Source organism: Natator depressus, chromosome 28 (genome assembly GCF_965152275.1).
Source record: "Natator depressus isolate rNatDep1 chromosome 28, rNatDep2.hap1, whole genome shotgun sequence".
Classification (NCBI taxonomy): domain Eukaryota; kingdom Metazoa; phylum Chordata; order Testudines; family Cheloniidae; genus Natator; species Natator depressus.
This window is the reverse complement of record NC_134261.1, coordinates 12,867,967-12,892,766: the sequence shown is the minus strand read 5'-3', so window position 1 is coordinate 12,892,766 and position 24,800 is coordinate 12,867,967. Positions and strand designations below refer to the sequence as shown.

General features: G+C 47.0%; 1 protein-coding gene across 7 annotated transcripts in view; it reads left to right on the top strand.

Moving 5' to 3' along the window:
• The window catches only part of LOC141978908 (uncharacterized), a 31,480-nt gene extending 6,944 nt beyond the window's left edge, over positions 1 to 24,536 (top strand). The window contains exons 1-4 of one of the 7 annotated variants that reach the window (XM_074941278.1): positions 5,223 to 5,338; positions 11,704 to 11,846; positions 19,138 to 19,251; positions 19,604 to 24,536. In XM_074941278.1, the coding sequence (XP_074797379.1) occupies positions 19,648 to 21,126 (1,479 nt within the window). In that variant the 5' untranslated portion in view covers positions 5,223 to 5,338; positions 11,704 to 11,846; positions 19,138 to 19,251; positions 19,604 to 19,647 and the 3' untranslated portion in view covers positions 21,127 to 24,536. Of the gene's footprint in view, positions 1 to 5,211; positions 5,339 to 6,748; positions 7,496 to 8,881; positions 9,428 to 11,703; positions 11,847 to 19,137; positions 19,252 to 19,600 lie in introns of those variants that run through there. The other 6 variants (XM_074941277.1, XM_074941280.1, XM_074941276.1 and 3 more) reach the window with 6 other exon arrangements.
• The last annotated feature ends 264 nt before the right edge of the window (positions 24,537 to 24,800 follow it).

The following is a 24,800-nucleotide window of genomic DNA, read 5'->3' as shown; positions in this document are numbered from 1 at the left end:
GGGAGAGGGACTCACTATCTTGCCAGAGGTGCAGGGCCTCCCCTAGATCCAAGTGCACACATGGAAGGGGGAATATGGGATGACAGCTGCCCATACTCCTAACCCCAAATACATTGGCCAACCCTCCCATTGTCAAACCCCTCCAGCTCTCTTCCCTCCCGCTGTCAGGGACATAGACCGTCATGCTTAATGGCTAATGCCGGAGTCAGCAGACAGGTGCCGGAGCTGAGGTTCACAGTTGAAGTCAGAAGTCCAGAATCGGGGCTGAGGGTCAGAACTGAGTTACCTGGAGTGAGACAAAACTAAGGCAAGGCTGGAAACAAGCAGGTGTAGAAGCTGTCACAAGCCATGGGGAATGGTGTGGGAAGCCAACTGACTCTGCAGTGGGTCCTGCTTGCTGACAGTAACCCCCCTCAACAGCCATAGGGCCAAATTGCTCAGGGTACTTCTGGTGGCACTCTCACAAGGATATTCTCTTCTGGTTCCTCAGGTCACTCGGCCAGATCACAGCCTTCCCAGTCTACCAGAAACTGGGACTTTCCCCCTAATTCACCAAGAGTCAAGGATTTGGTGGACCAAATACTCCCCCTGTCGACAGACTCTTGTGGGCGGCAGTGGTGGGCTGGAGCAGTTTGGGTTCTCAGCATAGGGCTTCAAAAGTGAGACGCGAAAGATGGGCTGGATCTTCAAGAAGTTGAACAGGTATAACTTGATGGCTACTGGAGTCACTGGATATTGAAGGGGCCCAGGAATGGATCGTCTAGTTTGGCAGATGGGTGGCTTGATCTAAAGTTCTGGGCAGAGAGCCACAGCTTGTCCCCTATAGACAGATTGGGGGTAGCTTGACGGTCTTTGCCCACATGGTGCTTATCAGCTTGTTTAGTGGACTACAAGTGTGCCTTGTGCTCGTGGTCCACCTGGTGTGGTGGGAGGCTATATCTGTGGTGGCTGGTACTGGGTAACTCACGGGTGAGTCTGGGTGGAAGCCATAGTTTGCAAAGAATGGGCTATATTGAATCAAGGCATGGCTTGCATTTTTCTATGTCAATTCAGTGTAGCACAGGAGGGAAAAGCCAGTCATCCTGGTGGTAGCTCAGAAAGAAGCAAAGATACTTCTGCAAGATTTGATTAGTTTGCCTATTAGCCTGCAAGTGAAAGATGGATTAGGTGAGGGCCTTGACCCCAAGGACTCCCAATATGATGCCTGTTGGTAACCTGTGATAGCAGAAAGCATTTCCTAGCTACAGCTGAGCCATCTCCCCTGCGGTAGGAATGGTACAATACAGGATGAAGTGTACCATTCTTGTTAGCAGGTGGATGACAACCAGGATTACTGAGTGTCTTTGGAAGCACGGCAGCTCTACAGTGAAGTCCATTGAGATAGTTGATCAAAGCTGTGGAAACACTGGCAGAGGTTGGAGAAGATCTAGGGGCTTCAATCCTAAATTCTTGGTATGGGCGTGCAGGTCGCAGGATTGCATATAATCTTAGATGTAAGCTCATAGGCCTGGCACCAGAAGCTCATTGAGACAGGATTCCAAGTCTTTAGCTGGCCAAAATGGCCTGCAAGAGTGAATTGTGACAATGTTTCAATACCTGAAGGTATTGAATACCTAGGTTGTCCCTCTGGAACATAAAGACAACATTGCAATAGGGGAAGCCATTCTGTAGTTGAAACTCTGATTCATGTTGGGTTGGGTACCTGCATCATTCAGGGTCTGGGTCCGGAATGGGTCATTGGGGATCAGGTAGTGGATGGAAGACATCACACAGCTGACAGTCGTCCTGTTGATAGAGCTGGATGCCTTCAGCATGGTGATAGAGTGCTCTTCATCAAGTGCGAGAGACTCAACTTTTCAGGACAGGACATCTGCCTTCCCATTTCTCATTCCCGGGTGAGAGGTTACAACAAAATTTAAGTGAGAATCAAAGTGGGATCTGCTGGTCCCTCTTCTTCAAATTCATGTAGCAGTCCCTAGGTATTCCAAGTTCTTACTGATCATCAGGACTTGGTCTAGGAATTGGGTTCCTGCTAGGAGGTGGCACCACCCCTTGAAAGCCACCTTTTAAGATGGTATCTCCTTCCCCAAATATTGTAATTGTTCTCTGTGGCGGTTAGCTTCCAAGATTAAGAAGCACAAAGTGGATTTGGTTGTGGGGGGGGGCTGCATGTTGAGATAACACTGCACCAAAGGCAAAGTTTGAGGCATTGTCCTTGGTATAAATGGTTTAATGGGATCTGAGTGAATCAGATGCACTCTTCAGTCAATCAAGGGCTGACTGATTCTCTGTGGACTAGGCAAAATTGGGCTCCCTTTTTCTGGGTGAAACCAGGCTAGAGAATCTTTTAATAAATTGCCTGTAGAAACGGACAAACCCCAGGAATTGTTGCACACTTTTACATCCTTGGGTGCAGCCCAGTCAGATACTGCCAGTCTTAGGTGGGTCCATGGTGAGTCCCTCAGGTGTGACCGTCTATCTCAGGAATTTCCCTATGTCTTTATTAAACTTGCATTTCTCAAGCTTTGAGTAGAGGTGGTTGGTTTAAGTGTAGACTCTCCAAGACCGAACACGTGATCATTGTGTTGGTCCTGACTTTTGGAGCAAATGAAGATGTTGTTCAGGTAAAAGATGGTAATCTGGGCCAGCATGTCCCTAAAGATGTAATTTATTAAATTATGGGAGGTTCCCAGGGCATTGCACAACCCAAAAGCATGACCAAATACTTGAAGTGGCCATACCGGGTCCAGAAGAAGGTCTCCCATTAATCTCCTTCTCGGATCCTCACCAGGTTATAAACTCCAAGGAGGTCCAACTTTGTGAAGACCCTGGCAGAGCAGAGTCTTGAACAGCTCATTAATAAGCAGTAAGGGATAGAGTTTTCAGGCTGCAATCTTGTGCAACTCTCAGGAGTCCACAGAAGGCCCGAGGAAGCCATCTTTCTGCACCACAGAGAAGAATGGTGCCCCCACAGGGGACATGGAGGTGTGAATGAATTCCTTCTGCCAGCTTTCCTCAAGATGGTTCTGGAGTGCTTGTAATTTGGGTTCAGAGAGGGAGTAAATGCATGTGAAGGGAAACTCTACTTCTGGCTGAAGGTGGATGAAGTGGTCGGGTGTTGGGTCTCTTTTTCTGAAATGCATCGGGATAGAGTTGATATGGCACAATTGAGGAGGTTGTGGGTCTTCACACAATGCACAGTCAACCTTGTGGAACTCTTTGCCAGAGGATGCTGAAGGCCAAGACTATAACTGGGTTAAAAAAAGTACTAGATAAATTCATGGAGGATAGATCCATCAACGTCTATTAGCCAGGATGGGCAGAGATGGTATCCCTTGCTTTTGTTTGCCAGAAGCTGGGAATGGGCAACAGGGGATGATTACCTGTTTTGTTAGTTCCTTCTGGGGCACCTGGCATTGGCCACTGTCAGAGGACAGGATACTGGGCTAGATGGACCTTTGGTCTGACCCAGTATGGCCGTTCTTAAGTTTTTATAGGGTTTACCAAGGTCACCTATGAATCTTCTCTTTGTGTCTCTGAATTCTCTACATGGCTGCATAAACTGCAGCAAGTTTCTGGTCTTGGGTTCGACCTTGAGAAACAGGATTGTAGGCAAGGCAGGGAGTCAAAGGGTATCACGCCTCACAGCCAGCAGCTGTGCAGGTCACGGGCAATGATCCAAGGACAACTGGTAAATGTGGTGCATGAATGAGCCCAAACTAGAAGGTTTCTTGTTTGCTTCAAAAAGTAGTTGCTCAAAGGGAGCCATCTGGTGTGATGAAAAGAGTGACCCAGGTATGGACTCGACTAGTTTGGGGAATCCTTGCACTGGGAGGCTTGTGGGGGGTCTAATATGGGAGAATTCCACATCCATAAAATTGACCAAGTCCAACAGCGCTTCTCAGTTGGGGTCAGGCATCGCAACATGCCAGAGCCAGAGAGCACTGATTGGCCAGCACCAGGATACCGGCAGACAAGTATTGGTGTGGGCTGTGGGGAGAGGGGAAGGACCCAGCCAAGCCCAGACTTCCCTGTTGGGGCTGGGGCTTGGCATTTCCCAACGTGGGTGTAGATCAGACCTTGGTGGGGCAGCTTGATGCAAAATATCCTCGTCCCACGGAGTATAGGCAGAGGTCTGGTGCACAGTATCAGTTCTTCTCCAGTTCAGAGGGAAGGCCAGACCTAATCAACTTGGATGGGCTTGGGGAAGACAGTGGTGATGGGGAGCCATGGCTAGCAGAAGCTAATGTAGGCAGTTAGGCCTACTGGTTGGAGCAGCCATTGGTAGCCAGGAATTGGGACTCAGGATCAGAGGCCAAGTGCCAGAGCCAAGGATCATGGCTGGAGTCAGGAGTCGGAGCCCAGGGTCAGAACCTGGTTATCTGGAGTGGGGCAAGCCTGGGTCCAAGGCTGGAGCAGAGCTGGGAACAAGCAGGTGCAGGAGCTGCCACAGCCATTGGTGAATGCTTTGAGCAGTTGCTGGACTGCTGTTGCTGCTGGACATAAGAGCTGGTCTGCTGACTCTTCCAATCAATCACACACCATAGCCAATTAGGCAATCTATTACAAGCGAGCTGCACTCATTAGGTTGTACAGAAACTGGTTCTGCTGTAGGCCTTGCTTTCAGACAATCCTTTATTTTTTCCCCAAATATAGAACAGAACTATTTATTGAAAACTTTTGCCTCTTCTGCATTATTATTGATACTTCTAACAGTTCCATTTAGTAATGTACCAATACCATTGTTAGGATTTGTTTTGTTCTAGTACAATTTAAAAAAAATCTTCTTTATATCATCCTTAACTCTGCTGGACCGAGATTTCTCCTTGTGTCCCTTAGCTTCCCTTTTCAATTTTCTATAATTCCAAGCTTCTGACTTATATTCTTTACTATCGACTTCCCCTTTCCTTTATTTGTTATATATTGTTTCTTTATTTTGAGGGAGTTGGGGGCTCCATCTACTATATCAGTCTCTGGCTAGTAGCTGTGTAATAAATGTGAAGACCATGCCTCCCTCTGTCCTCTGGGTGGGATGAAGGGCTCTCTTTCTCACCTTACCCTGATGCCTCCTAGCTGCTCTGAAAATGGTGGGGGTGGGACTCTGCTACCATGCTACTCCAAGAGCTTCCATTTTACTGGCCCTGCTCTCCCATAAATAGTGCGGTTATCACTGGGGCAGCAGGTACTGACTGGGGAATTATTCTCTTTCAGGGGCCGGTGACCTTCGAGGAGGTGGGTGTGTATTTCACCAAGGAAGAGTGGGCTCTGCTGGACCCTCCTCAGAGAGCCCTCTACAGAGACATCATGCAGGAGAACTATGAGAATATGACTTCGCTGGGTAAGAACTCCTGTCCCATCAGTTATTAATAACTGTGGGGGCTCACTTTTTTATGTTTTCTCATCATATAATTTTTGACAGGTTTCCATACCCCCCTTTTTTTTTTGCCTTATGTCCTGCCCTGGTATCATTTTTGGATATGTGATTTTTTTGTGTGTGCTATCGGTCCATTTTGAAAAAAATATATCATTTTAAAATTTTATATAATTTACCCTTTCTGGATTTATGAAAACTGAATGATAGCTTTCCTACCTTTTCCTCATTTTAAGAGGCAATTCTAAATAAAGTCTAGTAAATAGATGTACTATGTCATGCATGGATTGTGTGGCGGTCAGATGTGTCCACCTGTTGATAGGAGAATGTATAAGGTGCCGTTTGGGAACGAAGGGAGAACAGGGAGCAGTGGGAGAGGAAAAAAAGATGCCAGTAGGTGGGGAGGGCTGAGGCTGTGTAAGGAAGGGGAAGGTGTCTGTGGAGGATTAGGGCTAAGGCCTGGTCCACACCTGAAACGTAGGTTGACCTAGCTATGTTACTGAGGGGTGTGAAAAAAATCACATCCCTGAGAGACATAGCTAAGCCAACCTAAGCCCTGCTGTAGACACTGCTAGGTCGATGGAAATATTCTTCTGTCAACCTAGCTCCTGCCTCTCAAGGAGTTAGATTTCTTACAGTTACAGAAAACAGTCCGTGTACTAAGTGTCTATACTTATAATTAAGGGTCATTGCTGAACTTAATTGTTTCTGTGCATTATATGTTATCTTCCTATGTACTCTGGCCTCACTAGCCATACATAACAAAATTATTGTCTGACTCTTGCATCAAAAAGAATTGCTATTTTTTTTCTATACATAGTTAGCGTCTCTTGTTCTCTCCACAGTACTGATGTCTTTATGCCTCAAATAGGTTTCTGCAGACTAATAAGACTTTTAATTAGAAATCACAACACATCATTAGGACATAATAATGAAAAACTGACATTGAATAAGTTTAGAATGATTGGCCCACAACTGTGTCCATTCCCTTGTGTTTCACAATTTGTTTTCCAGAGTCCTATTGTAGAATTCCCAGTTTTTCATCAGATGAAGGATCTGAAATGTATACAGAGCAGCAGTAGCCAATTGTATAAATGGATTTCATGTTGTCTTGAAGTTACTCTCAATGTTTAGTACTGCTTTATTTTTCTTTTTAATGACTAGTTGCAATTTGCTCATGATCATATATGTACATCCACTTAGGCCTTGTCTACACGACAGAGGTTTGTTGACAAAAGTCAGCCTTCGTGAATAAAACAGTCGTGGTGTACACACTACAATGCTCCACTTGCCAGTTTAACTCTTCTGCTTTGCTGACAAACTAAAGCCACCATGATGAGAGGCGTAGAGCTTTTGGTGGCAAAGTTAGGTTGACAACGTGTCAGTGTAGACACTGTGCTTGGTTACGTCACTGTACATGGCCTCCAGGAGGTGCCTCACAATGCCCATCCTGACCACTCTGCTCAGCAATTCGAACTTGGCTGCCCTGCAGCCAGGTACACAGACGTTCACCCCTCCCCCTTTAAAGTACTGGGAAATTTTGAAATTCCGCTTCCTGTTTGCTTGGCGTGGAGAGCTCACATTGCATCTTCCCAGCTGACCGTGGTGGCTCCGCGCAGCAAACGTGCTCCTGCTTGGAGTACATCAGAGATGTTGGATCTGCTGGGTCTGTGGGGAGAGCAGGCTGTGTGGTCCCAGCTCCTTCCAGCCATAGGAACTTCAATAGCTGTGGGAAGATTTCTCATGGCATGTTGGAAAAGGGCTACAGAACGGGACATATAAACATCAAGGACCTGAGGCAGGTGTACAAGAAGGCAAGGGAGTCAAACCACCTGGTGCTGGACCTCTGGTGCTGCACCAGAGACCTGCCGCTTCTACAAGGAGCTGTATGCTGTCTTCGGGGGTGACCCCACCTCCAGCACCAAGATCCCCATGGATACTTCAAGGGGGCTGGAGACAGCAGCCAGCACACTTAAGCCTGAGGACAAAATGGAATTAGAGGATGAGGTGGGGCAGGGTCATCCAATACAATGAAGGCAAGTCAGGACCTCTTCTCAACCCTGGAGGATTCAAGCCAGTCCCAGCACTCTGTCTCTGGTGCTCACAGTGCAGAAAGGAGCTCTGGTAAGTGCTCTTTTTGATTTGATACTGCTCCGTTTCACGTACAGCTGTCCTTGGTTTCATTTTAGGGTAGAAGTTGGTTAAGGTGTAGAAATGTACAAGACTTGCAGGGTTTGTGTCTGCTTCCCATTTCCCTATGCAGCTACGCTGTGGGGGTATGACAAGACCCCCAGGGTACAACCTGGAACTGTGGGACTGCTGTGCCCCCTTAAATCTCCAGCCTGGGCTGGCTCTCACAATACTTGGCCAGTGACAAACAGTGAACCCCTCAAAGTGGTGCTTTCACTCAGCCACCAACAAACAGAGGCACACCCAGCTAAGCTGCATAAAGGCTACCAAGCCCCTAACCTTGAACCCCAGAAAAATATCATCTTACACTGCTTGAGACCTTCTCTTTAACAGTGCAAACTTACTCATTAGTTCACCACTTTATCAAAGAAAAGTGGACATGCACCAGCCTTTGTAAGCTGAGCAAATTTCCCAAGCACTTTAGACAAACTCACTGGTAAGGGTAAAATATTAGAATAGGTTTATTAACTACAGAAAGCTAGATTTTTAAGTGATTATAAGTGGTAGTCATAAAGGTCAGAAATAGTTAACAAATAAAATAAAATGTAAGTATGCAATCTAAATCGTAAATCTCATTAGACTAAGCTGTATTTGGATCAAGCAGTTTTTCTCACCTCACTGGATGTTGCAGGCAGGTTACAAACTTTAATACACAGGCTGACTTTCCTCCTCAGCCTGGGACCAGGCTCCTCAGTTCAGGTCTTGTTTTCCCAGTGTTCTTGTTTCCGTCAGTGTAGGTGGGGGAGGAGAAAGGTAATTGCATTATGCCACTGTCCCTTATTTTATACCCTCAGTCCATGTGCCTGGAAAATACTAACTCAGACATGTCCTGGTAACTCTGTGACTCAGCAAGGCCTGAGCAATCCCACTGGTGTGGCCTTGTGCAACTGAGTCATAGAGTTGAGCAATTCAGATTGTGTGGTACTTGTGCAACTCTCTTACATAATTTTAAATCCCTTGTATATGGCTTCCCTGTGGTCATTCAATGCCCGCCTGGGTGTGGTTACCTCCTTTGTTGTCACTGGACAACTAGCAGTGGGCGACTCCCAAACCCACAATATATTTCATTAATAACCATAGAACAGGATCTCATAACTTCATGCACACTAACGATATACATATTTCGACAAACAATGAGCTTCAGCAGATCATGACCTTTCATATGCTTTCTTAAATGGCATGCTTCGTTTGATATATCACAGCCATATATGAATGATGAATAGGGGGGTTACAGGGTGCTACTTTGAGGTACAGTGTGTCACAGGAGGCCCAGTGGGAAAGTGTGTTAATGCACGCCAAGATTTCACAGGAATCCTCCAGAGGGATAGCTAGGAAACTTTCCTGGAGGTACTCACCAATTCTCTGCTGAAGGTTCCTTGGCAGAGCAGCTTTGTTTCTTGCCCTGCTATAGGAAATTTTCCCACAACAATCGGCAATCACTTGTGCAAGGATCAAATCAGCACACAGGCAAGCAGCAGAGGGACCTGGTCTGAAGCCACAGGTAAGCAGGAGATGCACCCTTGCATCCTTGTTTACTATTGGGAATGAGGGATCAGCTTCAATGATCCCCGCTTGTAGAAAACCGGCAGAATTTACAATAGTGTCCCTAGTTGCTTGCAGTGATTCCCTTCCAACCTAGACATTTTGCCCCACCTTGGATCTCCCCACCACCCCATGGGCCAAACTCACCATGTTTAGGTCACTCTTAGTGCTTGCCAAGGGAGAGTGAGAAAGAGGTGTACTTAATTATTATGATTCAATGCTGTGAGTGCACTCACAGTACTGCCTCTATTGATTGCTTCTTGTTTTTCTGTAGATGTGGCCTTGAGGGGAACCCCTTACACACCAGCCAAGCGCTTGCATCAGGTAAGGAGGCCACCCAGGCGGAGGAAGGAGGACATGTTTAGAGAGGTGCTCCAAATGTCTCTGACACCACAGATCATGATCACAGGGCATGGCGAGAGTCAATTAATGAAAAATTGAAAATACATAGCCAGGAGAGGAAGCAGGGCCAGGAGCATATTTCAGAGGGCCAGGAGTGGATGATAAACTGATGGAGGACCAAACAGAGATGCTGAAGTCCCTAACTGAGCTAACTGTGTGCCAGACCCTCCCCAAACTCCACCCTCACATTCCTTGCATGTGCCCTGCCTTGTTGCAGTACCCCTTGCACTCCAGCCTTCAGACAGGTTCCTTAACTACAGCTGGACTCACACACAGCTATGAGCGCCTCCATTGAGAGGCTGCTCCTCAGTGTTCTGTGCCTCGCAAGACATTGAATTCTGTGTATTGGTTATTGCTCTTTAATATAAATGTACTCATAGGAGAAAAATAAAGACTCATTTTCTTTCTACATGTGGTGGTTGCTGCAGGAATTCATACACAGTGGGAAAGGGCACATATGCAGACTACAGATCACACTCAGGAAACAATCATCTCAAGGGTCATTCCAGGCAGCAAGTAAACAAAGCCTGGCTGAATGCATTGCAGAAAAACACATTACTGTGGCTCACTGTCAAAATGTTGCTTCAAAGCCTCCCTGATTCGAATAGCCCCCCTATTATGTCCCTCTAATAGCCCCAGTATCTGGTGGCTCAAAATCTGGTGCCAGGAGATCTGACTCCACACTCCACCCCAGGAAAACTTTTCCCCTTTAGTTTCATAAATATTATGAAAAGTACAGCAGGCTGCTATGACCATGGGAATATTTTCCTCACTGAGATCTAACCTGCCATAAAGGCAGCGCCAGCGAGCCTTTAAACTGCCAAACATACATTCAACAGTCATTCTGCATCTGCTCAGCCAGTTGCTGAAGCGTTCCTTGCTGCTGTCAACGTTTCCACTGTAAGGCTTCATGAGCCATGGAAGTAAGGTGTAGGCTGGATCTCCCATGAGCACTATGGGCATTTCAACATCCCACATTGGGATCTTCTGGTCTGGAAAGAAAGGCCCTGCTTGCAGCTTGCTATAGAAGCTAGTGTTCTTGAAGATGCAGGTGTCATGCACCTCCCCTGACCACCCTGCTTTGATATCGGTGAAACAACCGCCGTGATCCACAAGCACCCTACAATACCACACAGAAGTAGCCCTTTCTATTGATGTGCTCCATTGCAAGATGGTCTGGGGCCAAAATTGGGATATGCGTGCCATCTGCCACCCCAGAACAGTTAAGGAATCCCATTCCTGCAAAGCCATCCACTATTTCATGCACATTTCCCAGAGTCACAGTCCTTCATAGCAGGATGTGATGAATGGCCTTGCACACTTGTGTAAACATGACCCCCACGGTCAACTTCCCGACTCCAAACTGATTCATGACCAACCTGTAGTAGTCTGGAGCCAACTTCCACATAGCAATTGCCACGTGCTTCTCCACCGAGAGAACAGCTCTCATGTTGGTGTCCTTGCAGCACAGGGCAGAGGTGAGCTCTGCTAACAGTTCCAGGAAGTTGGCTTTGTGCATCCAAAAGTTTTTCAGCCACTGCTCCTCATCCTAGACCTGTATAACAGTATGATCCCACCACTCAGTGCTTGTTTCCCGAGCGCAGTAGCAAAGGTCCACCGTGTGCAGCTGCTCCATGAATGCCAAAAGTAATCTGGAATTGTTTCTTTCCATGGCACACAGCAGGACAGGCTCCTTGGATTCCTATTCAGATTTGCAGCTGATGAAATACTGTATGATTAGCCACATTGCGTAACCGTGGTGCCAGGGCACTAGGAATGTGCCTGGCGGTCAATAAACCTGGCTGAGTGCCTTTGTCACTGAACCGTGCTTGTGTCTGTCTTTTTTATAAGTAACATTGAGGTTTGCTGAATTAACATGCTGCACTATTTACTAATTACATTAAAATTTTAAGGACAGAAGCAGGGGGCACCCTGAACACCATTACTAAGGCAATGACATTTTAGCCTTTAGCACTTAACAACACTGGGTAGTACTATCGAGGTTTGCTGAACCAATTCTCTGTGCAAAGCTAAACAGGACAAAGAAAGAACACGCCCACCCACCAGCCAACTGACAACTGTGGGGAAGGAAAGAACACAAGGAATGGGTACTCCTTGGGTCACAGGAGGTGGGGAGGGCTGAGATTGGTGAGAAGAAAGGGACCGGGTATCATAGCTACACCTCTGTTCCCTTCCAGGTGACAAAGTGCCCACCCCCACGAAGCTGTCAGGCCTCTTGCATTTCCCGCTCCTGGAGTGGAATTCTGGAATACTCCTGCTCCCAGACAGAGCCCTGGGTGACAATAACCGGCATATCAGCTGTGCTTACCCAGCAAGTCAGGTTGAGTGCAAACACCTTTGAGAGTCTGGGATCAGGGGTGCACAGTGACAAAACAAGTTTCTTCAAACCACAGTCATGTTTATTTTGCATAGGAAAAAAGCATAAGAGCAAAAAGGATTTTAAACTAACTGTTTTCACACATGCCTGTCTTACCTAAAAGCCTGTCATCCCCAGTCATCAGATAGGCAGGTCTCGCTTCTTCAGACACTCCAGCAGGGTCCCTGAGTTTCTGTCTCACTTCTCCAAATAATTATCTGAGCAGCCAGCCTCCTTTATAGAGGGAGTCCCTGTTTCAACTGCTCCAGGCCTTTTGATTTTTTGGGTCCCAGGCCTGGCGCAGCTCATGAAATCCAGTTCTGTAAGTTGGCTGGAGAAAGGAGGTAGAATATTCAAAGCAAATAGTTTGGGCATTGTTTCTTAGCAAGGGACCACCAAGGTGTGACTCATCATGAGCCATTCACCTTCCCTTTCTGCTCGTTTTCTTACAGGCCTCCCCCACCCCCATTAAACTAATCAAATTATTCACACATTAAATATCCCAATATCCAGGTCAATATACAGAATTCATCAGCATTACAGAGCAGCTCCAACTTTGTCATGGGGGGGGTTGGGTGGAGAAATTGGGCCAAGGAACACCTGGGAAATGTGTGGAGGGGGTCAGTGTGACATAGTCCCAAAATCTCCCCTATGGTTCCATAGCATTATGGAATCATTGAACTGGAAGGGACCTCAAGAGGTCATCTAGTCCAGTCCCCTACACTCGTGGCAGGACTAAGTATTATCTAGACCATCCCTGACAGGTCTTAAAATTCCCAATGATGGAGATTCTACAACCTCCCTCGGTGATTTATTCCAGTGCTTAACCACCCTGACAGTTAGGAAGTTTTTCCAAATGTCCAACCTAAACCTCCCTTGCTGCAATTTAAGCCCATTTCTTCTTGTCCTATCCTCAGAAGTTAAGAAGAACAATTCTTCTCCCTCCTCCTTGTAACAACCTTTTATGTACTTGAAAACTGTTATCCTGGCCCCTCTCAGTCTTCTCTTCTCAAGACTAAACAAACCCAATTTTTTCAATCTTCCGTCATAGCTCATGTTTTCTAGACCTTTAATAATTTTTATTGCTCTTCTCTGGACTATCTCCAATTTGGCCACATCTTTCCTGAAATATGGCACCCAGAACTGGACACAATACTCCAATCAAGGATTAATCAGTGCGGCATAGAGAGGAAGAATTATTTCTCGTATCTTGCTTACAATACTCCTGCTAATACATCCCAGAATGATGTTCAGGTTTTTTGTAACAGTGTTACACTTTCAACTCATATTTAGCTTGTGATCCACTATGACCCCCAGATCCCTTTCCGCAGTACTCCTTCCTAGGCAGTCATTTCCCATTTTGTAAGTGTGCAACTGATTGTTCCTTCCTAAATGGAGTACTTTGCATTTGTCTGTATTGAATTTCATCCTATTTACTTCAGATCATTTCTCCAGTTTGTCTGGATCATTTTGAATTTTAATCCTATCCTCCAAAGCACTGGCAACCCCTCCCAGCTTGGTATTGTCCACAAACTTTATAAGCGTACTCTCTATGCCATTATTGAAATCATTGATGAAGATATTGAACAGAACCGGACCCAGAATCGATCCCTGTGGGACCCCACTCATTATGCCTTTCTAGCATGACTGTGAATCACCAATAACCATTCTCTGGGAATGGTTTTCCAACCAGTTTTGCACCCAGCTTATAGTAGCTCCATCTAGGTTGCATTTCCCTAGTTTGTTTATGAGAAGGTCAGGTGAGACAGTATCAAAAGCTTTACTAAATTCAAAATATACCACATCTACCTCTTCCCACCAACCACAAGGCTTGTTACCCTGTGAAAGAAAGCTAACTATCAGGTTGGTTTGACACAATTTGTTCTTGACAAATCCATGCCAACTGTTACTTATCACCTTGTCATCTTCTAGATGTTTGCAAATTGATTGCTTAATTATTTGCTCCATTATCTTTCCGGGTATAGAAGTTAAGCTGTAATTCTCTGGGTTGTCCTTATTTCACTTTTTATAGATTGGCACTATATTTGCCCTTTTCCAGTCTTCTGGAATCTCTCCCACCTTCCATGACTTTTCAGAGATAATCGCTAATGGCTCAGATATCTCCTCAGTCAGCAACTTGAGTGTTCTAGGATGCATTTAATCAGGCCCTGGTGACTTGGAGACATCTAACTTGTCTAAGTAATTTTTAACTTGTTCTTTGCCAAATTTAGCCTCTGATCCTACCTCATTTTCACTGGCATTCACTATGTTAGACGTCCAATCACCACCAGCCTTCTTGGTGAAAACTGAAAAAAGAAGTCATTTTTAGAAGTCATTAGTACCTTTGCCGTTTCCACATTTTCTGTTGTTATCGCCGCCCCCCCCCACCCTCCATTGAGTAACGGGCCTACCCTGTCCTTGGTCTTCCTCTTGCTTCTAATGTATTTGTAGAATGTTTTCTTATTACCATTTATGTCTCTAGCTAGTTTGATCTCGTTTTGTGCCTTGGTCTTTCTAATTGTGTCCCTACAAACTTGTGTTATATGTTTTTATTCAACCTTTGTAATTTGACCTAGTCTCCACTTTTTGTAGGACTCTTATTTTTAGATCATTGAAGATCTTTTCGTTAAGCCAGGGTGGTCTCTTGCCACATTTCCTATCTCTCCTACACAGTGGGATAGTTTGCTCTTGTGCTCTTAATAATGTCTCTTTGAAAAACTGCCAACTGTCTTCAATTGTTTTTCCCCATAGACTTGCTTCCCATGGGATCTTACCTACCAGCTATCTGAGTTTGCTAAAGTCTGCCTTCTTGAAATCCATTGTCTTTATTTTGCTGTTCTCCTTCCTACCATTCCTTAGAATCATGAACACTACCATTTCATGATCACATTCACCCAAGCTGCCTTCCACTTCCAAATTCTCAACCAGTTCCTCCTTATTTGTCAAAATCAAATCTAGACCAGCTTCTCCCCTAGTAGCTTTCTCCACCTTCTGAAATAAAAAATTGTCTCCAATACATTCCAAGAACTTGTTGAGTAATCTGTGCCCTGCTGTGTTGTTTTCCCAACAGATGTCTGGGGAGTTGAAGTCCCCCATTATCACCAAGTCCTGTGCTTTGGATGATTTTGTTAGTTGTTTAAAAAAACTTCATCCATCTCTTCTTCCCAGTTAGGTGGTCTGTAGTAGACCCCTGCCATGACATCACCCTTGTTTTTACTCCTTTTAGCCGTACCCAGAGACTTTCAACAAGTCTGTCTCCTATTTCCATCTCAACCTCAGTTCAAGTGTAGACAGTCTTAATATATAAGGCAACACCTCTTCCCTTTCCCCCTGCCTGTCCTTCCTGAGCAAGCTGTACCCTTCTACGCTAATATTCCACGTGTATTATCTCAGCAATCTGTGATGCAAACTATGTCATAGTTGTGTTTATTTACCAGCATTTTGGGTTCTTCCTGCTTATTCCCCATACTTCTCGCATTAGTATACAGACATCTAAGATATTGATTTGATTCCCCCCCCCCCCGCCCAGTTCTGTCTTGTCTCTCCCTTATTTCTGCTATAACAGCCCATTCTCTCCACAGATTTCGAAACTTCTCCCAGGTCTCCATGTTTTTGACTTACCTGTGGGCTTTGGTCACCTGCCGCCTTCATACCTAGTTTAAAGCCCTTCTCACTGGGTTAGCAAATATGCTCTTCCCCTTCTTCGATAGGTGGACCCCATCTCTGCTTAGCAGTCCTTCTTCCTGGAACAGCATCCCATGGGCAAGGAAGCTGAAACCCTCCTGGCGACACCATCCTCACAGCCAGGCATTTACCTCCAGGATGCAGCTGTCTCTGCCTGGGCCCCTGCCCTTGCCTGGAAGGGTCGAAGAGAACACCATGTGCATGCCCAACTCTTTCACCTGTACTCCCAGAGCCCTATAGTCACTTCTGATCTGCTGAGGGTCTTACCTTGCAGTATCATTAGTGCCCACATGGATAAGTAGCATGGGGTTGTAGTCAGAGGGCTGGATGATCCTCGACAATCCCTCCATAACGTCTTGGATATGGGCCCCTGGCAGGCAGCATACCTCCTGGGGATGCCATGTCAGGCTGACAGATGGCCTCTGTCCCCCTCAGGTCTCCAACCACCACTACCCTATGTTTCCTCCTGGGAGTGGTGACTGCGATCCTCCCAGCCTTGGGGAAACATGGCTTCTCCTCCACCACCTTTTGGGGGGTGATTCCTCATCACTCAATGCCAGGGCAGCATATCGGTTTTCCAACACCATGGTGGGTGGGTTGGGAGTAGGGGTGGAGCACTGACTGCTGCCAGAAGTAACCAGCAGCCAGTGTCCTCCCTGTGACAGAGCCATGCGATCCTCCCCTGATGGTGTGACAGCAGTTCTCTGTAGCTGGATAGCTTCCTCAGCCTTGAATGTCTCCATATGAATACTCTCAAGCAATTCCTTGTGGGCACGTATGCTCCTCAGCCTACCCACCTCCTCCTGTAGCTCTCCCACCTGCTTCCTGAGAGATTCCACCAGCAGGTACCTTTCACACTGGATGGTCCCCCTGTTGCCCTAGATTTCTGGGGTGTCTATACCCCCAGAATGTGATTAAGCTAATTGCAACCATATTATATGCACTCAGCCACTATGAATTAATGAAATGGAACACCGCATAGTTAAGGGTTAATTTGGAGACAGGCTTTCAGAAGCAAGATCATAACTACTGGCAGTTTGCTAATCAGTATGGGAGGAAGGGAAGAAAACATAAATAATGGAGAGTGAAAGAAACTATGTGGATGGACAGGCTTGAGTCTAGATGCCTCTGCTAGTAAAAGTTTATTGAAAGTTAGGAAAAGGGATGATTTAGTAGGGGTCATTATGACCTATATGTTTTGTAGAAGTTAGTTATAAAAAGTTTAGATAATAGAGTGTATTTGGGAGCAGTCCTTGGGAGCTATGCTGGGAGAGACATTTTCCTGATATCTTTACTCCCCAGCAGGGAGGCGTTTGGCCAGTACTGACCTGTCATTGATTAGCCATACCATATCAGAATATAGGTAAATATCTGGGATGTTTTAAATCTATTGCTTATGTCTGTCTGTGCTTAAATCTAATAAACTGTGGTGTTAGATGAAAACATGCTTACTTACATTACTCCTTGATCAGACAGAATTGCTGAGTTCCTGTTGACTTATTCCTTATACCGCCTGGAGTGAAATAGTTAAATCACCCCTATTGGGGGTTCTGATAACCCTGGGTAACACCCCAACCTGGCTTTCTGTGAGTGGGAAACCCTTGTGATTATATTACATCTCCCTCCCACAAAATCCTTCTCAAACTCCCCTGTTCGCAGTCCCCTCTTCACTAGCTCCCCTTCATCACTTAGCCTCTGGCTTTTAAGGTCTTCTCTCCTAGGTCAGTTTACACCTTTGTTAATCACACAGCAGGAGGGTGATCACAAGGCTGATTGAGGCTGATCAAGGATGATCAAGGATGATTTAGGGAACAAAGGCTCAAACAGTCCTGGGACACACAATCCCAACTGACCCAGTAACTGAAATAACCTGAAAGAGAAAGAAAAACACAAACAGACAGACAAACAAACTCACTCACCCCAAGATTAGTACTCACATCTTGTTCGTTCAGCAGGGGGGGATCTCCTTCTCCCCCCTCAAACTCCCATTTCCATCAGGGAATCCCACACCATAAACCCAGAATCTGGATTCTGCCAGAGACAACTGGTATCTGCTGAGACTGGGGGGGGGGGGGTGTCACAATTTAAATATTTGCCCCCCACCAACAGCTTGAATCACACACCCCCAAGTATGCTTCCCCCTTACCCTCAGCGGCTCCTCCCTGCGGCTCCCAGGTGTTAGCTCAGTGTGGAGAGGGAGCAGCAAACAGCTGGGAGCCGCAGGGAGGGGCCACGGCTTTAGCTCTGTGCGGAGAAGCAGCAGCAAAAGCAGCAGCTCTCCCTGCAGCTCCCAGCTGTTTGCTGCTGCCTCTCCCCATGGCCACAACTCCCAGCTTGCCAGCTCCAGTAGTGGCCATGTAGGGAGGGGGCCTGGTGGCACCATGTAACCAAGCAGGGCCCGCAAACTCTTGTAAAAAACTGGGGAGCCCCCATGCTTCACCTCTGGCTTCTGCCCAGCAGGGAGGGGGGCTCCAGCCCCATGGGGCACGCCTGCTGGGGCTCAGGGATTCAGCAAGAGCAAGGCTGAAGCCCTGACCCCCAGCAGGTGCGCCCCAGTTCTTGAGATGCTGAAGGCTGTCATATGCAACTCAGAGGGTCAGTAAGATTGGCCACCCCGATATGGAGTCTGCACTCTCTCCTTATGATAGTCCAGTTTCACTTTATTTGGCATACTTCTTTCAAATGTTATTATTTTCACTCTTCTTCTCTCTCTGTGGCTCAGTGACTTCCCCGCCTCCCCCGCCCTCATATCTTTTCCCTATGCCCTGTGGCCCAGCCACCTTTGCTGAAATCTTACGTTCCTTGCACTGACAATATGCTCCATCCCTGCCACAAACATGTGCTTTCTAGTGATGTCATCGGTTGGTAGAGAAACTTCTGGGGACTGAAAGGGTCTCACTTCACCCACTCTCTTTCTGTGGCAACCACAATCTGTTTTCCCTGCAGGTTCCTGGGATCTTTGAGTCAGTCCCTCCTGAAGTCACATGGCCTGATTCTTCTTTTTCACATTCTCCTTTCCCAGAGGAATCAGAGTCTGTTGCACCTAAATTATAGTATTTAATTCACTGGAGTTATCCACACACTGGGGGATATTCATATACTCCCTTCCATTTCTCCTGACTTACTAGAGTCCCTATTTCCTCAAAATGGGCTTTCCTGACATATAATACTGCTGACTTACTGCATTATGGGACCTCTGTGTTCCCTCTTCTTCCTTACTGTGCTGAACCCCACCAGCCAATACTCACCTCTTCCAGATCTCCTAGTCTCTGGTCTTCTCTCTGTCAGAAAGAAGCATTTCTAGAGGGACTTCCCTACTGTCTGGAATCTTCACTGTCTGGGACTTGGAATCTCTGTGTTTTAGGAGCCTCTTTGATGATGAGTGTCTGGCTCTGTGTGTTCACAGGAGCAATGGGGATGGTTAAATCCACCAAAAGCAGAGTGTCCAGCACCTTTGAGCAACTTAGAAGCTGGCTCTGGTTACTGGCTGGGGTTAAAATAATAGAACACTTTTTTCTGACAAGCGTCCCATGTATTCAACTGATGTCCCTTGTTTTCTTCCCCTGAGCAGGGTTTCCAGTTTCCAAACCTGATGTGATCTCCCAGCTGGAGAAAGGGGAAGAGCCGTGGGTCTCAGAAATCCAGGACTCAGAGGAACAAGGGATCCTGAGAGGTGCCTGCACAGGTGAGGCATCATTAAACCAACTCAAAAACTGTCAGTGCCTGAAGGAAAGAGCTGGATTCCCTACAAAGACCTTGTGAACTCTCTGAATTCAGGATTTTCCCCAGCATGTGTCATACCCTCAGGGCAGATATTGCTCATGACTTCCTACCTATCCTGACTGACACCTAGCTTCTTCCCTGACCTGCTGTCATCCTGAGTGTTTGAATAGGATGTGGAAACAAAATTTCTCCCCTTTTCTCTCCCTTATGGGGAAAAAAGTTTAGGTAATTCAGTTCCTGATTCTTCCCCATCTCTCCAGCACATCTCTCCCATTTTCCATTCCTGTTTGTGGTTTCTCTGTCTATCCCAGCAGGTGATGAGATCGTGAGTGAGAAGGAGGGTCAGAATCTTCAGCAGATGGATGCTGAGCAAGTGGAATCACACAGGATGTTATTGCAGAGATCCAAAGGGAATGTGTCCAGACTTCTTGAGGAAGGAAAACTGTATGAGAGTCAGCACAGGCCAGAGAGCCAGCCAGGGGAGAAAGAGTGTAAATCCATTACTTGTCAGGCAACTCACAAAGACCTCAGGGGAACCACAGGACAGCACACAAACCTCACAGAAGAGGGAAAAAACACATGCACTGAGTGTGGGAAAAACTTCCGAGGACGCTCAGGCCTTAGTAATCATAAGAGAATCCATACGGGAGAGAGACCCTATGAATGCAGTGAGTGCGGGAAAACCTTCACTCAGAGTTCTCACCTCATTAGACATGAGAGAATCCACACTCAGGAGAGACCCTACAAATGCTGTGAGTGCAGGAAAAGCTTCACTCGGAACTCAGACCTTATTACACATCAGAGAATCCACACAGGGGAGCGGCCCTACGTATGCTCTGTGTGTGGGAAAACCTTCGCTCAGCGCTCAGCCCTTACTAAACATCAGAGGATCCACACTGGGGAGAGACCCTATGAATGCAGCGAGTGTGGGAAAAGCTATACTCGGAGCTCAGACCTTATTACACATCAAAGAATCCACACAGGGGAGAGACCCTATGAATGCAGTGAGTGTGGGAAAACCTTTACTTGGCGCTCAGCCCTTACTACACATCAGAGTATCCACACAGGGGAGAGACCCTATGAATGCAATGAGTGTGGGGAAACCTTTGCTCAGCGCTCAGCTCATATTAGACACCAGAAAATCCATGCAGGGGAAAGGCCCTATGAATGCTGTGAGTGTAGGAAAAGCTTTACTGAGAGCTCACACCTTATCACACATCAGAGGATCCACACAGGAGAGAAGCCCTATGAATGCTGTGAGTGTGGGAAACGGTTCAGTCAGAGCTCATACCTTACTAAACATCAGAGAATCCACACGGGAGAGAGACCCTATGAATGCCGTGAGTGCGGGAAAAGGTTCACTGATCACTCTAGCCTTACTAAACATCAAAGAATCCACACCGGGGAGCGGCCCTATGAATGTGGTCAGTGCGGGAAAAGGTTCACTGAGAGTTCACACCTTATTACACATCAGAGAATCCACGCAGGCGGGCGCTGCCATGAATGCTCTGAGTGTGGGAAAAGCTTCGCTGAGCACTCAACCCTCACTAAACATCAGCGCATCCACACAAGAGGGAAACACCATCAGTGCACTGAGTGCGGGAAAACCTTCTCTCAACGCTCACACCTTCTGAATCATGGGAGAATCCACACCGGGGAGAGACCCTATGAATGCAGCGAGTGTGGGAAAACCTTCACTTGGCACTCAGCCCTTAGACATCAGAGAATCCACAGTGGGGAGAGACCCTATGAATGCAGCGAGTGCGGGAAATGCTTTACTGAGAGCTCACAACTTGCTAGGCATCAGAAAGTCCACAAGGGAAATGATAAACCATAAAAACCATATCCAGGACTCACAAATGATTTTTTCCCCTTTAATACTTTTTCCTAATTCCGACATCAAGACCTTTAAGGCTGCCTGCACCATTTGCTTCACCATGGTCCCTCAGCACCCCATGTGGTTTCCCATTTTTGTTTTTTACAGCTTGCCCTTCTTTGGGGTGAATCTCGTGGGCCTTTCTGTAAAACTCCATAGTCCTATGACTCAGGGGAATGTGTGTCCCTCCTGCCAGAATGTCAGTCAGCTCAAGGTGTGGGAGATACGGGTCTAGCTATATCAACATAAAATCTACCCAGGCTTCATCCCCAGTAGGATTTTCCATGGAGTTAGGTAGCTTTCATTAGCTATCCTGATGTAAAAGCCCAACTATTCTTACAGTAATGACATAGACCATGTCTAGGGTTATCGAGCTCATTTCCTTATGACCTGACCCAGCCTCCATCTCCTAGTCAAAGCCAATCTGGAGCATCACATTTATACTCTTCCTCCCACTGCAAAGTGACTGTTAAAGCCACGGAGTTCACCCTCTGGAACAGATCATCTCATTCCCAGTTGTTCACACATTGGATTTGGGTGTGCTCAAGATGCTTTGTACCCTTTTCCTCATTTAAAATACATTTAAATATAACAAAGAGCAGAAGCAGGGTGGGGGAAAGTGTGGTTTCAGCCTCTGTGGCACCTGAAGGGGATGCGTGATTCGCAGGGATTCCCTCCTGCAGCATCACCCCAGCTGTGTTACCTTCTAAGTTTATCTTCTTCACTTTCTGCCTGTCCACCTCCCAGAATGTCACTTGATGCAGTGTCCTCAGCTCTCAGAGGCTAATACACTTGAAGTCTAGAAAGGAGCTGTGACGCTATCAGGTTGCCAGCTCAGACCAAGGCAGCAGCCTAATTCACTCACATGTGAAGAGAAATCAACGGAGTGTCAAAAGGTATCGTACTGTGATCAGGCCAATTCACTTCTGTGTTGGTATATTTCAGAAGAAATGTAATGTTATTGTTCTTGCTTATCCATAAACCTGTTGATTGCTATAACCTTACATTATCCATGCCCCTATACCTAGTTAACCCTAGACCAAAAGCATGTGTTTGTATTAGGATGAGAATGTACTTGATGTGTAAACTTCATTTCAACTAATGAAAGATTGCTTGGAATGCTCAAATGAATGCATAATGGTACTATTCTTGCATCGGGATTGGAGCCTTGGAGCGGTAAATGAAGAAGCACGCTGACGTCAAAGCATGGGTCATTGTGTTTGACACTGGGAAATCTACAAACTTAGCCCTGGTCCACACTACACAGTTATGTCATCATAAGGCAGCTTATGTAGACCTATGTCAGTGTACGCACTACAGCCTTGCTCCTGCCAATGTAAAGGCCCTACGACACTGACATAATAAATTCACCTCCATGAGAAACACAGGGTTTATGTAGTTAGGGTGACGCAGTATCAGTGTAGACACTGTGTTACTTACATCGGCTCTTGGCTTACATCCGCTGGCGCCATGAAATTGTTAAGAAGGCCCGGCTCCCCAGCCAGGCTGCTGCCAGGTCTCTGCTCCAAGCCAGGCTGACACCCAGGCTCCCAATTTTGGCTGCCACTCAAACTCCCAGCTGGGAGCCCTGAGCCCCCTCCCTCCCCCCGGGCTCTCAGTTCCCCATGGGAGCACAGCAGATGACTGGACCCTGAGTGTGGATCTCCCCCCTGGAAGTGCTCCTGGTGAGGACGTGCACCACCGACAGAAGGAGGGTAGTGTGGACGTTAGCCACCTAGTTCGACTTACGATTGTAGTGCAGACATGTCCTGAGTCTGTTAGTCAACAAAGGAAGAGGCCATGCTGTGATGAGAGCACTTGCCAGATTGCTTTCTGGGGATCAATGAATAAGAATGAACCCTGGGAATGATCCCATCTCTCTGAGCTGTTAGGCTACTTACAGGGAAGCATTCCAGATGCAAGACAGAGATTCCCCAGAGTTGTTTTGTGTATCACTGGAGACTTTTGGACACTGGCAGATAACTACAGCTCTGCTATCATTTTGGACTTACAAGCTTGGTCTCACCTGTATTTTACCTGTTTTAACCTCGGAGTCTCATTTCTTTTTCTTAGCTAATAAATCCTGAGTTAGTTTCCTAGAAGAGAAATCGGCTGCAGCTTTGTCGTTGGTGTGAGATCAAGAGTATCCATTGACCTGTGGTATGTGACTGGCCCTTTGGGGCTGGGAGCGTCATGGGCTGCACTGGCTTGGTGCTCTGGAACCACTCTGAATGAAGTTCAGACAGGACCCTTGTGTAGTGTGACATCCGTCAGGGCACACTCTTTAGAGAAAGCCTCCTCAGCTTCTGTGTCTCCTTGGGTCTGACCTCAGAGTGTCCAGCACCCCTGATTCATGCCATGAGCTCCCTGCAATGAGTCTACCTGAATAGGACACCTGGTGGGAGGATTACTTGCCCCCAAAGGGACCACGCACCCCACCTTCGCAGTCACCAGTGACTCTTAGCCAGCATTATAAAACAGAAGGGTTTTTTAGTCATCTGGAACACAGCGTAGAACGGATCATGTAAGCACAGAAAGCAGGATGTTACAGCAAAGACCATCTTGTGGGGGATCCAGAGTCCTGGGCTCTTCCATCTGAATCCCAAGCCAAGAGAAAGACCAGCTTCTAGCAGTCCACCCTCAGTCGTGCCCTGTTGCCCCTCCTCCATCCTGTGTCTCTTTTCCAGCCAAACTGGTCACCTGGCCTCCAACTCTCTCTTTGTTCTCCAGCTCCTTCGGCTGGCTCCTTGGGCATGACGGGCTCCAGCTATCAGTTGCCAGAATACAGAGTATCCAGGGGGCTCAGGCAGCTACATAGCACTCACACCTGCCCTCCAGGGGCCTCTGCAAAGATCACACACCCATATTCCACCACCTAGATACCTGTGCAACACATAGGGGAAACTGAGGTACACACAGTATTCTTGCATGTCGCAGAGCAAGTACGCCCCATCACCCTGGGGGTTGGGGCAAAGGGTGTGGTAGCCCTGCACTTAAGTCTATATGACTGCCCTTAGCCTTGGGGCTGCATGGCCCAATGGACAAAGTCAATAGGGCTCCCCTGGGCTGCAGGGAAGTGCGGCCCAATGGCCAGAATAAATAGGGCTCCCCTCAGCTGCAGGGAAGTGAGGCCCAATGGCCAGAATCAATAAGGGAGGTTTGGTGGACTGCCTACTCAAAGGGTAGGGGGACCCAAGCCCTCCCTGCTCCACTGGGTCCCAGCCCAGGGCCCTGGCGGTGGCAAATCTGCCTGAAACACACTGATGTTGCAGGAACACTGGCTAGCCCCTCCCTGCAATGCTTATTAAATTCAGTCATTTGTCAGATATGTCCTATGTGGTGGATCTAAAGTTCCCGCTCTGCTGATGACACATGGGGTGGTCATGGCAGCTCCACAGGAGCTCCTGTTGTTGAGGGTTTTTTCCACTTTGTTCTCTTTAAAAATATCCATCCCTGGTGCTACTCAGCACGTGCTCAAGAATTCCTTCAGCCTCCCTCTGGGATTGGGGCCCTTGATTCTTCTGGGTGCTGCACAATCAACGACTCAAATGCCATCTTGCTCATGTGTGAAGCTGGCCTCCTCTCACACAGCTGTTAGGAGAGCCAACTTTAGGATACTGTTACCACCAATACTA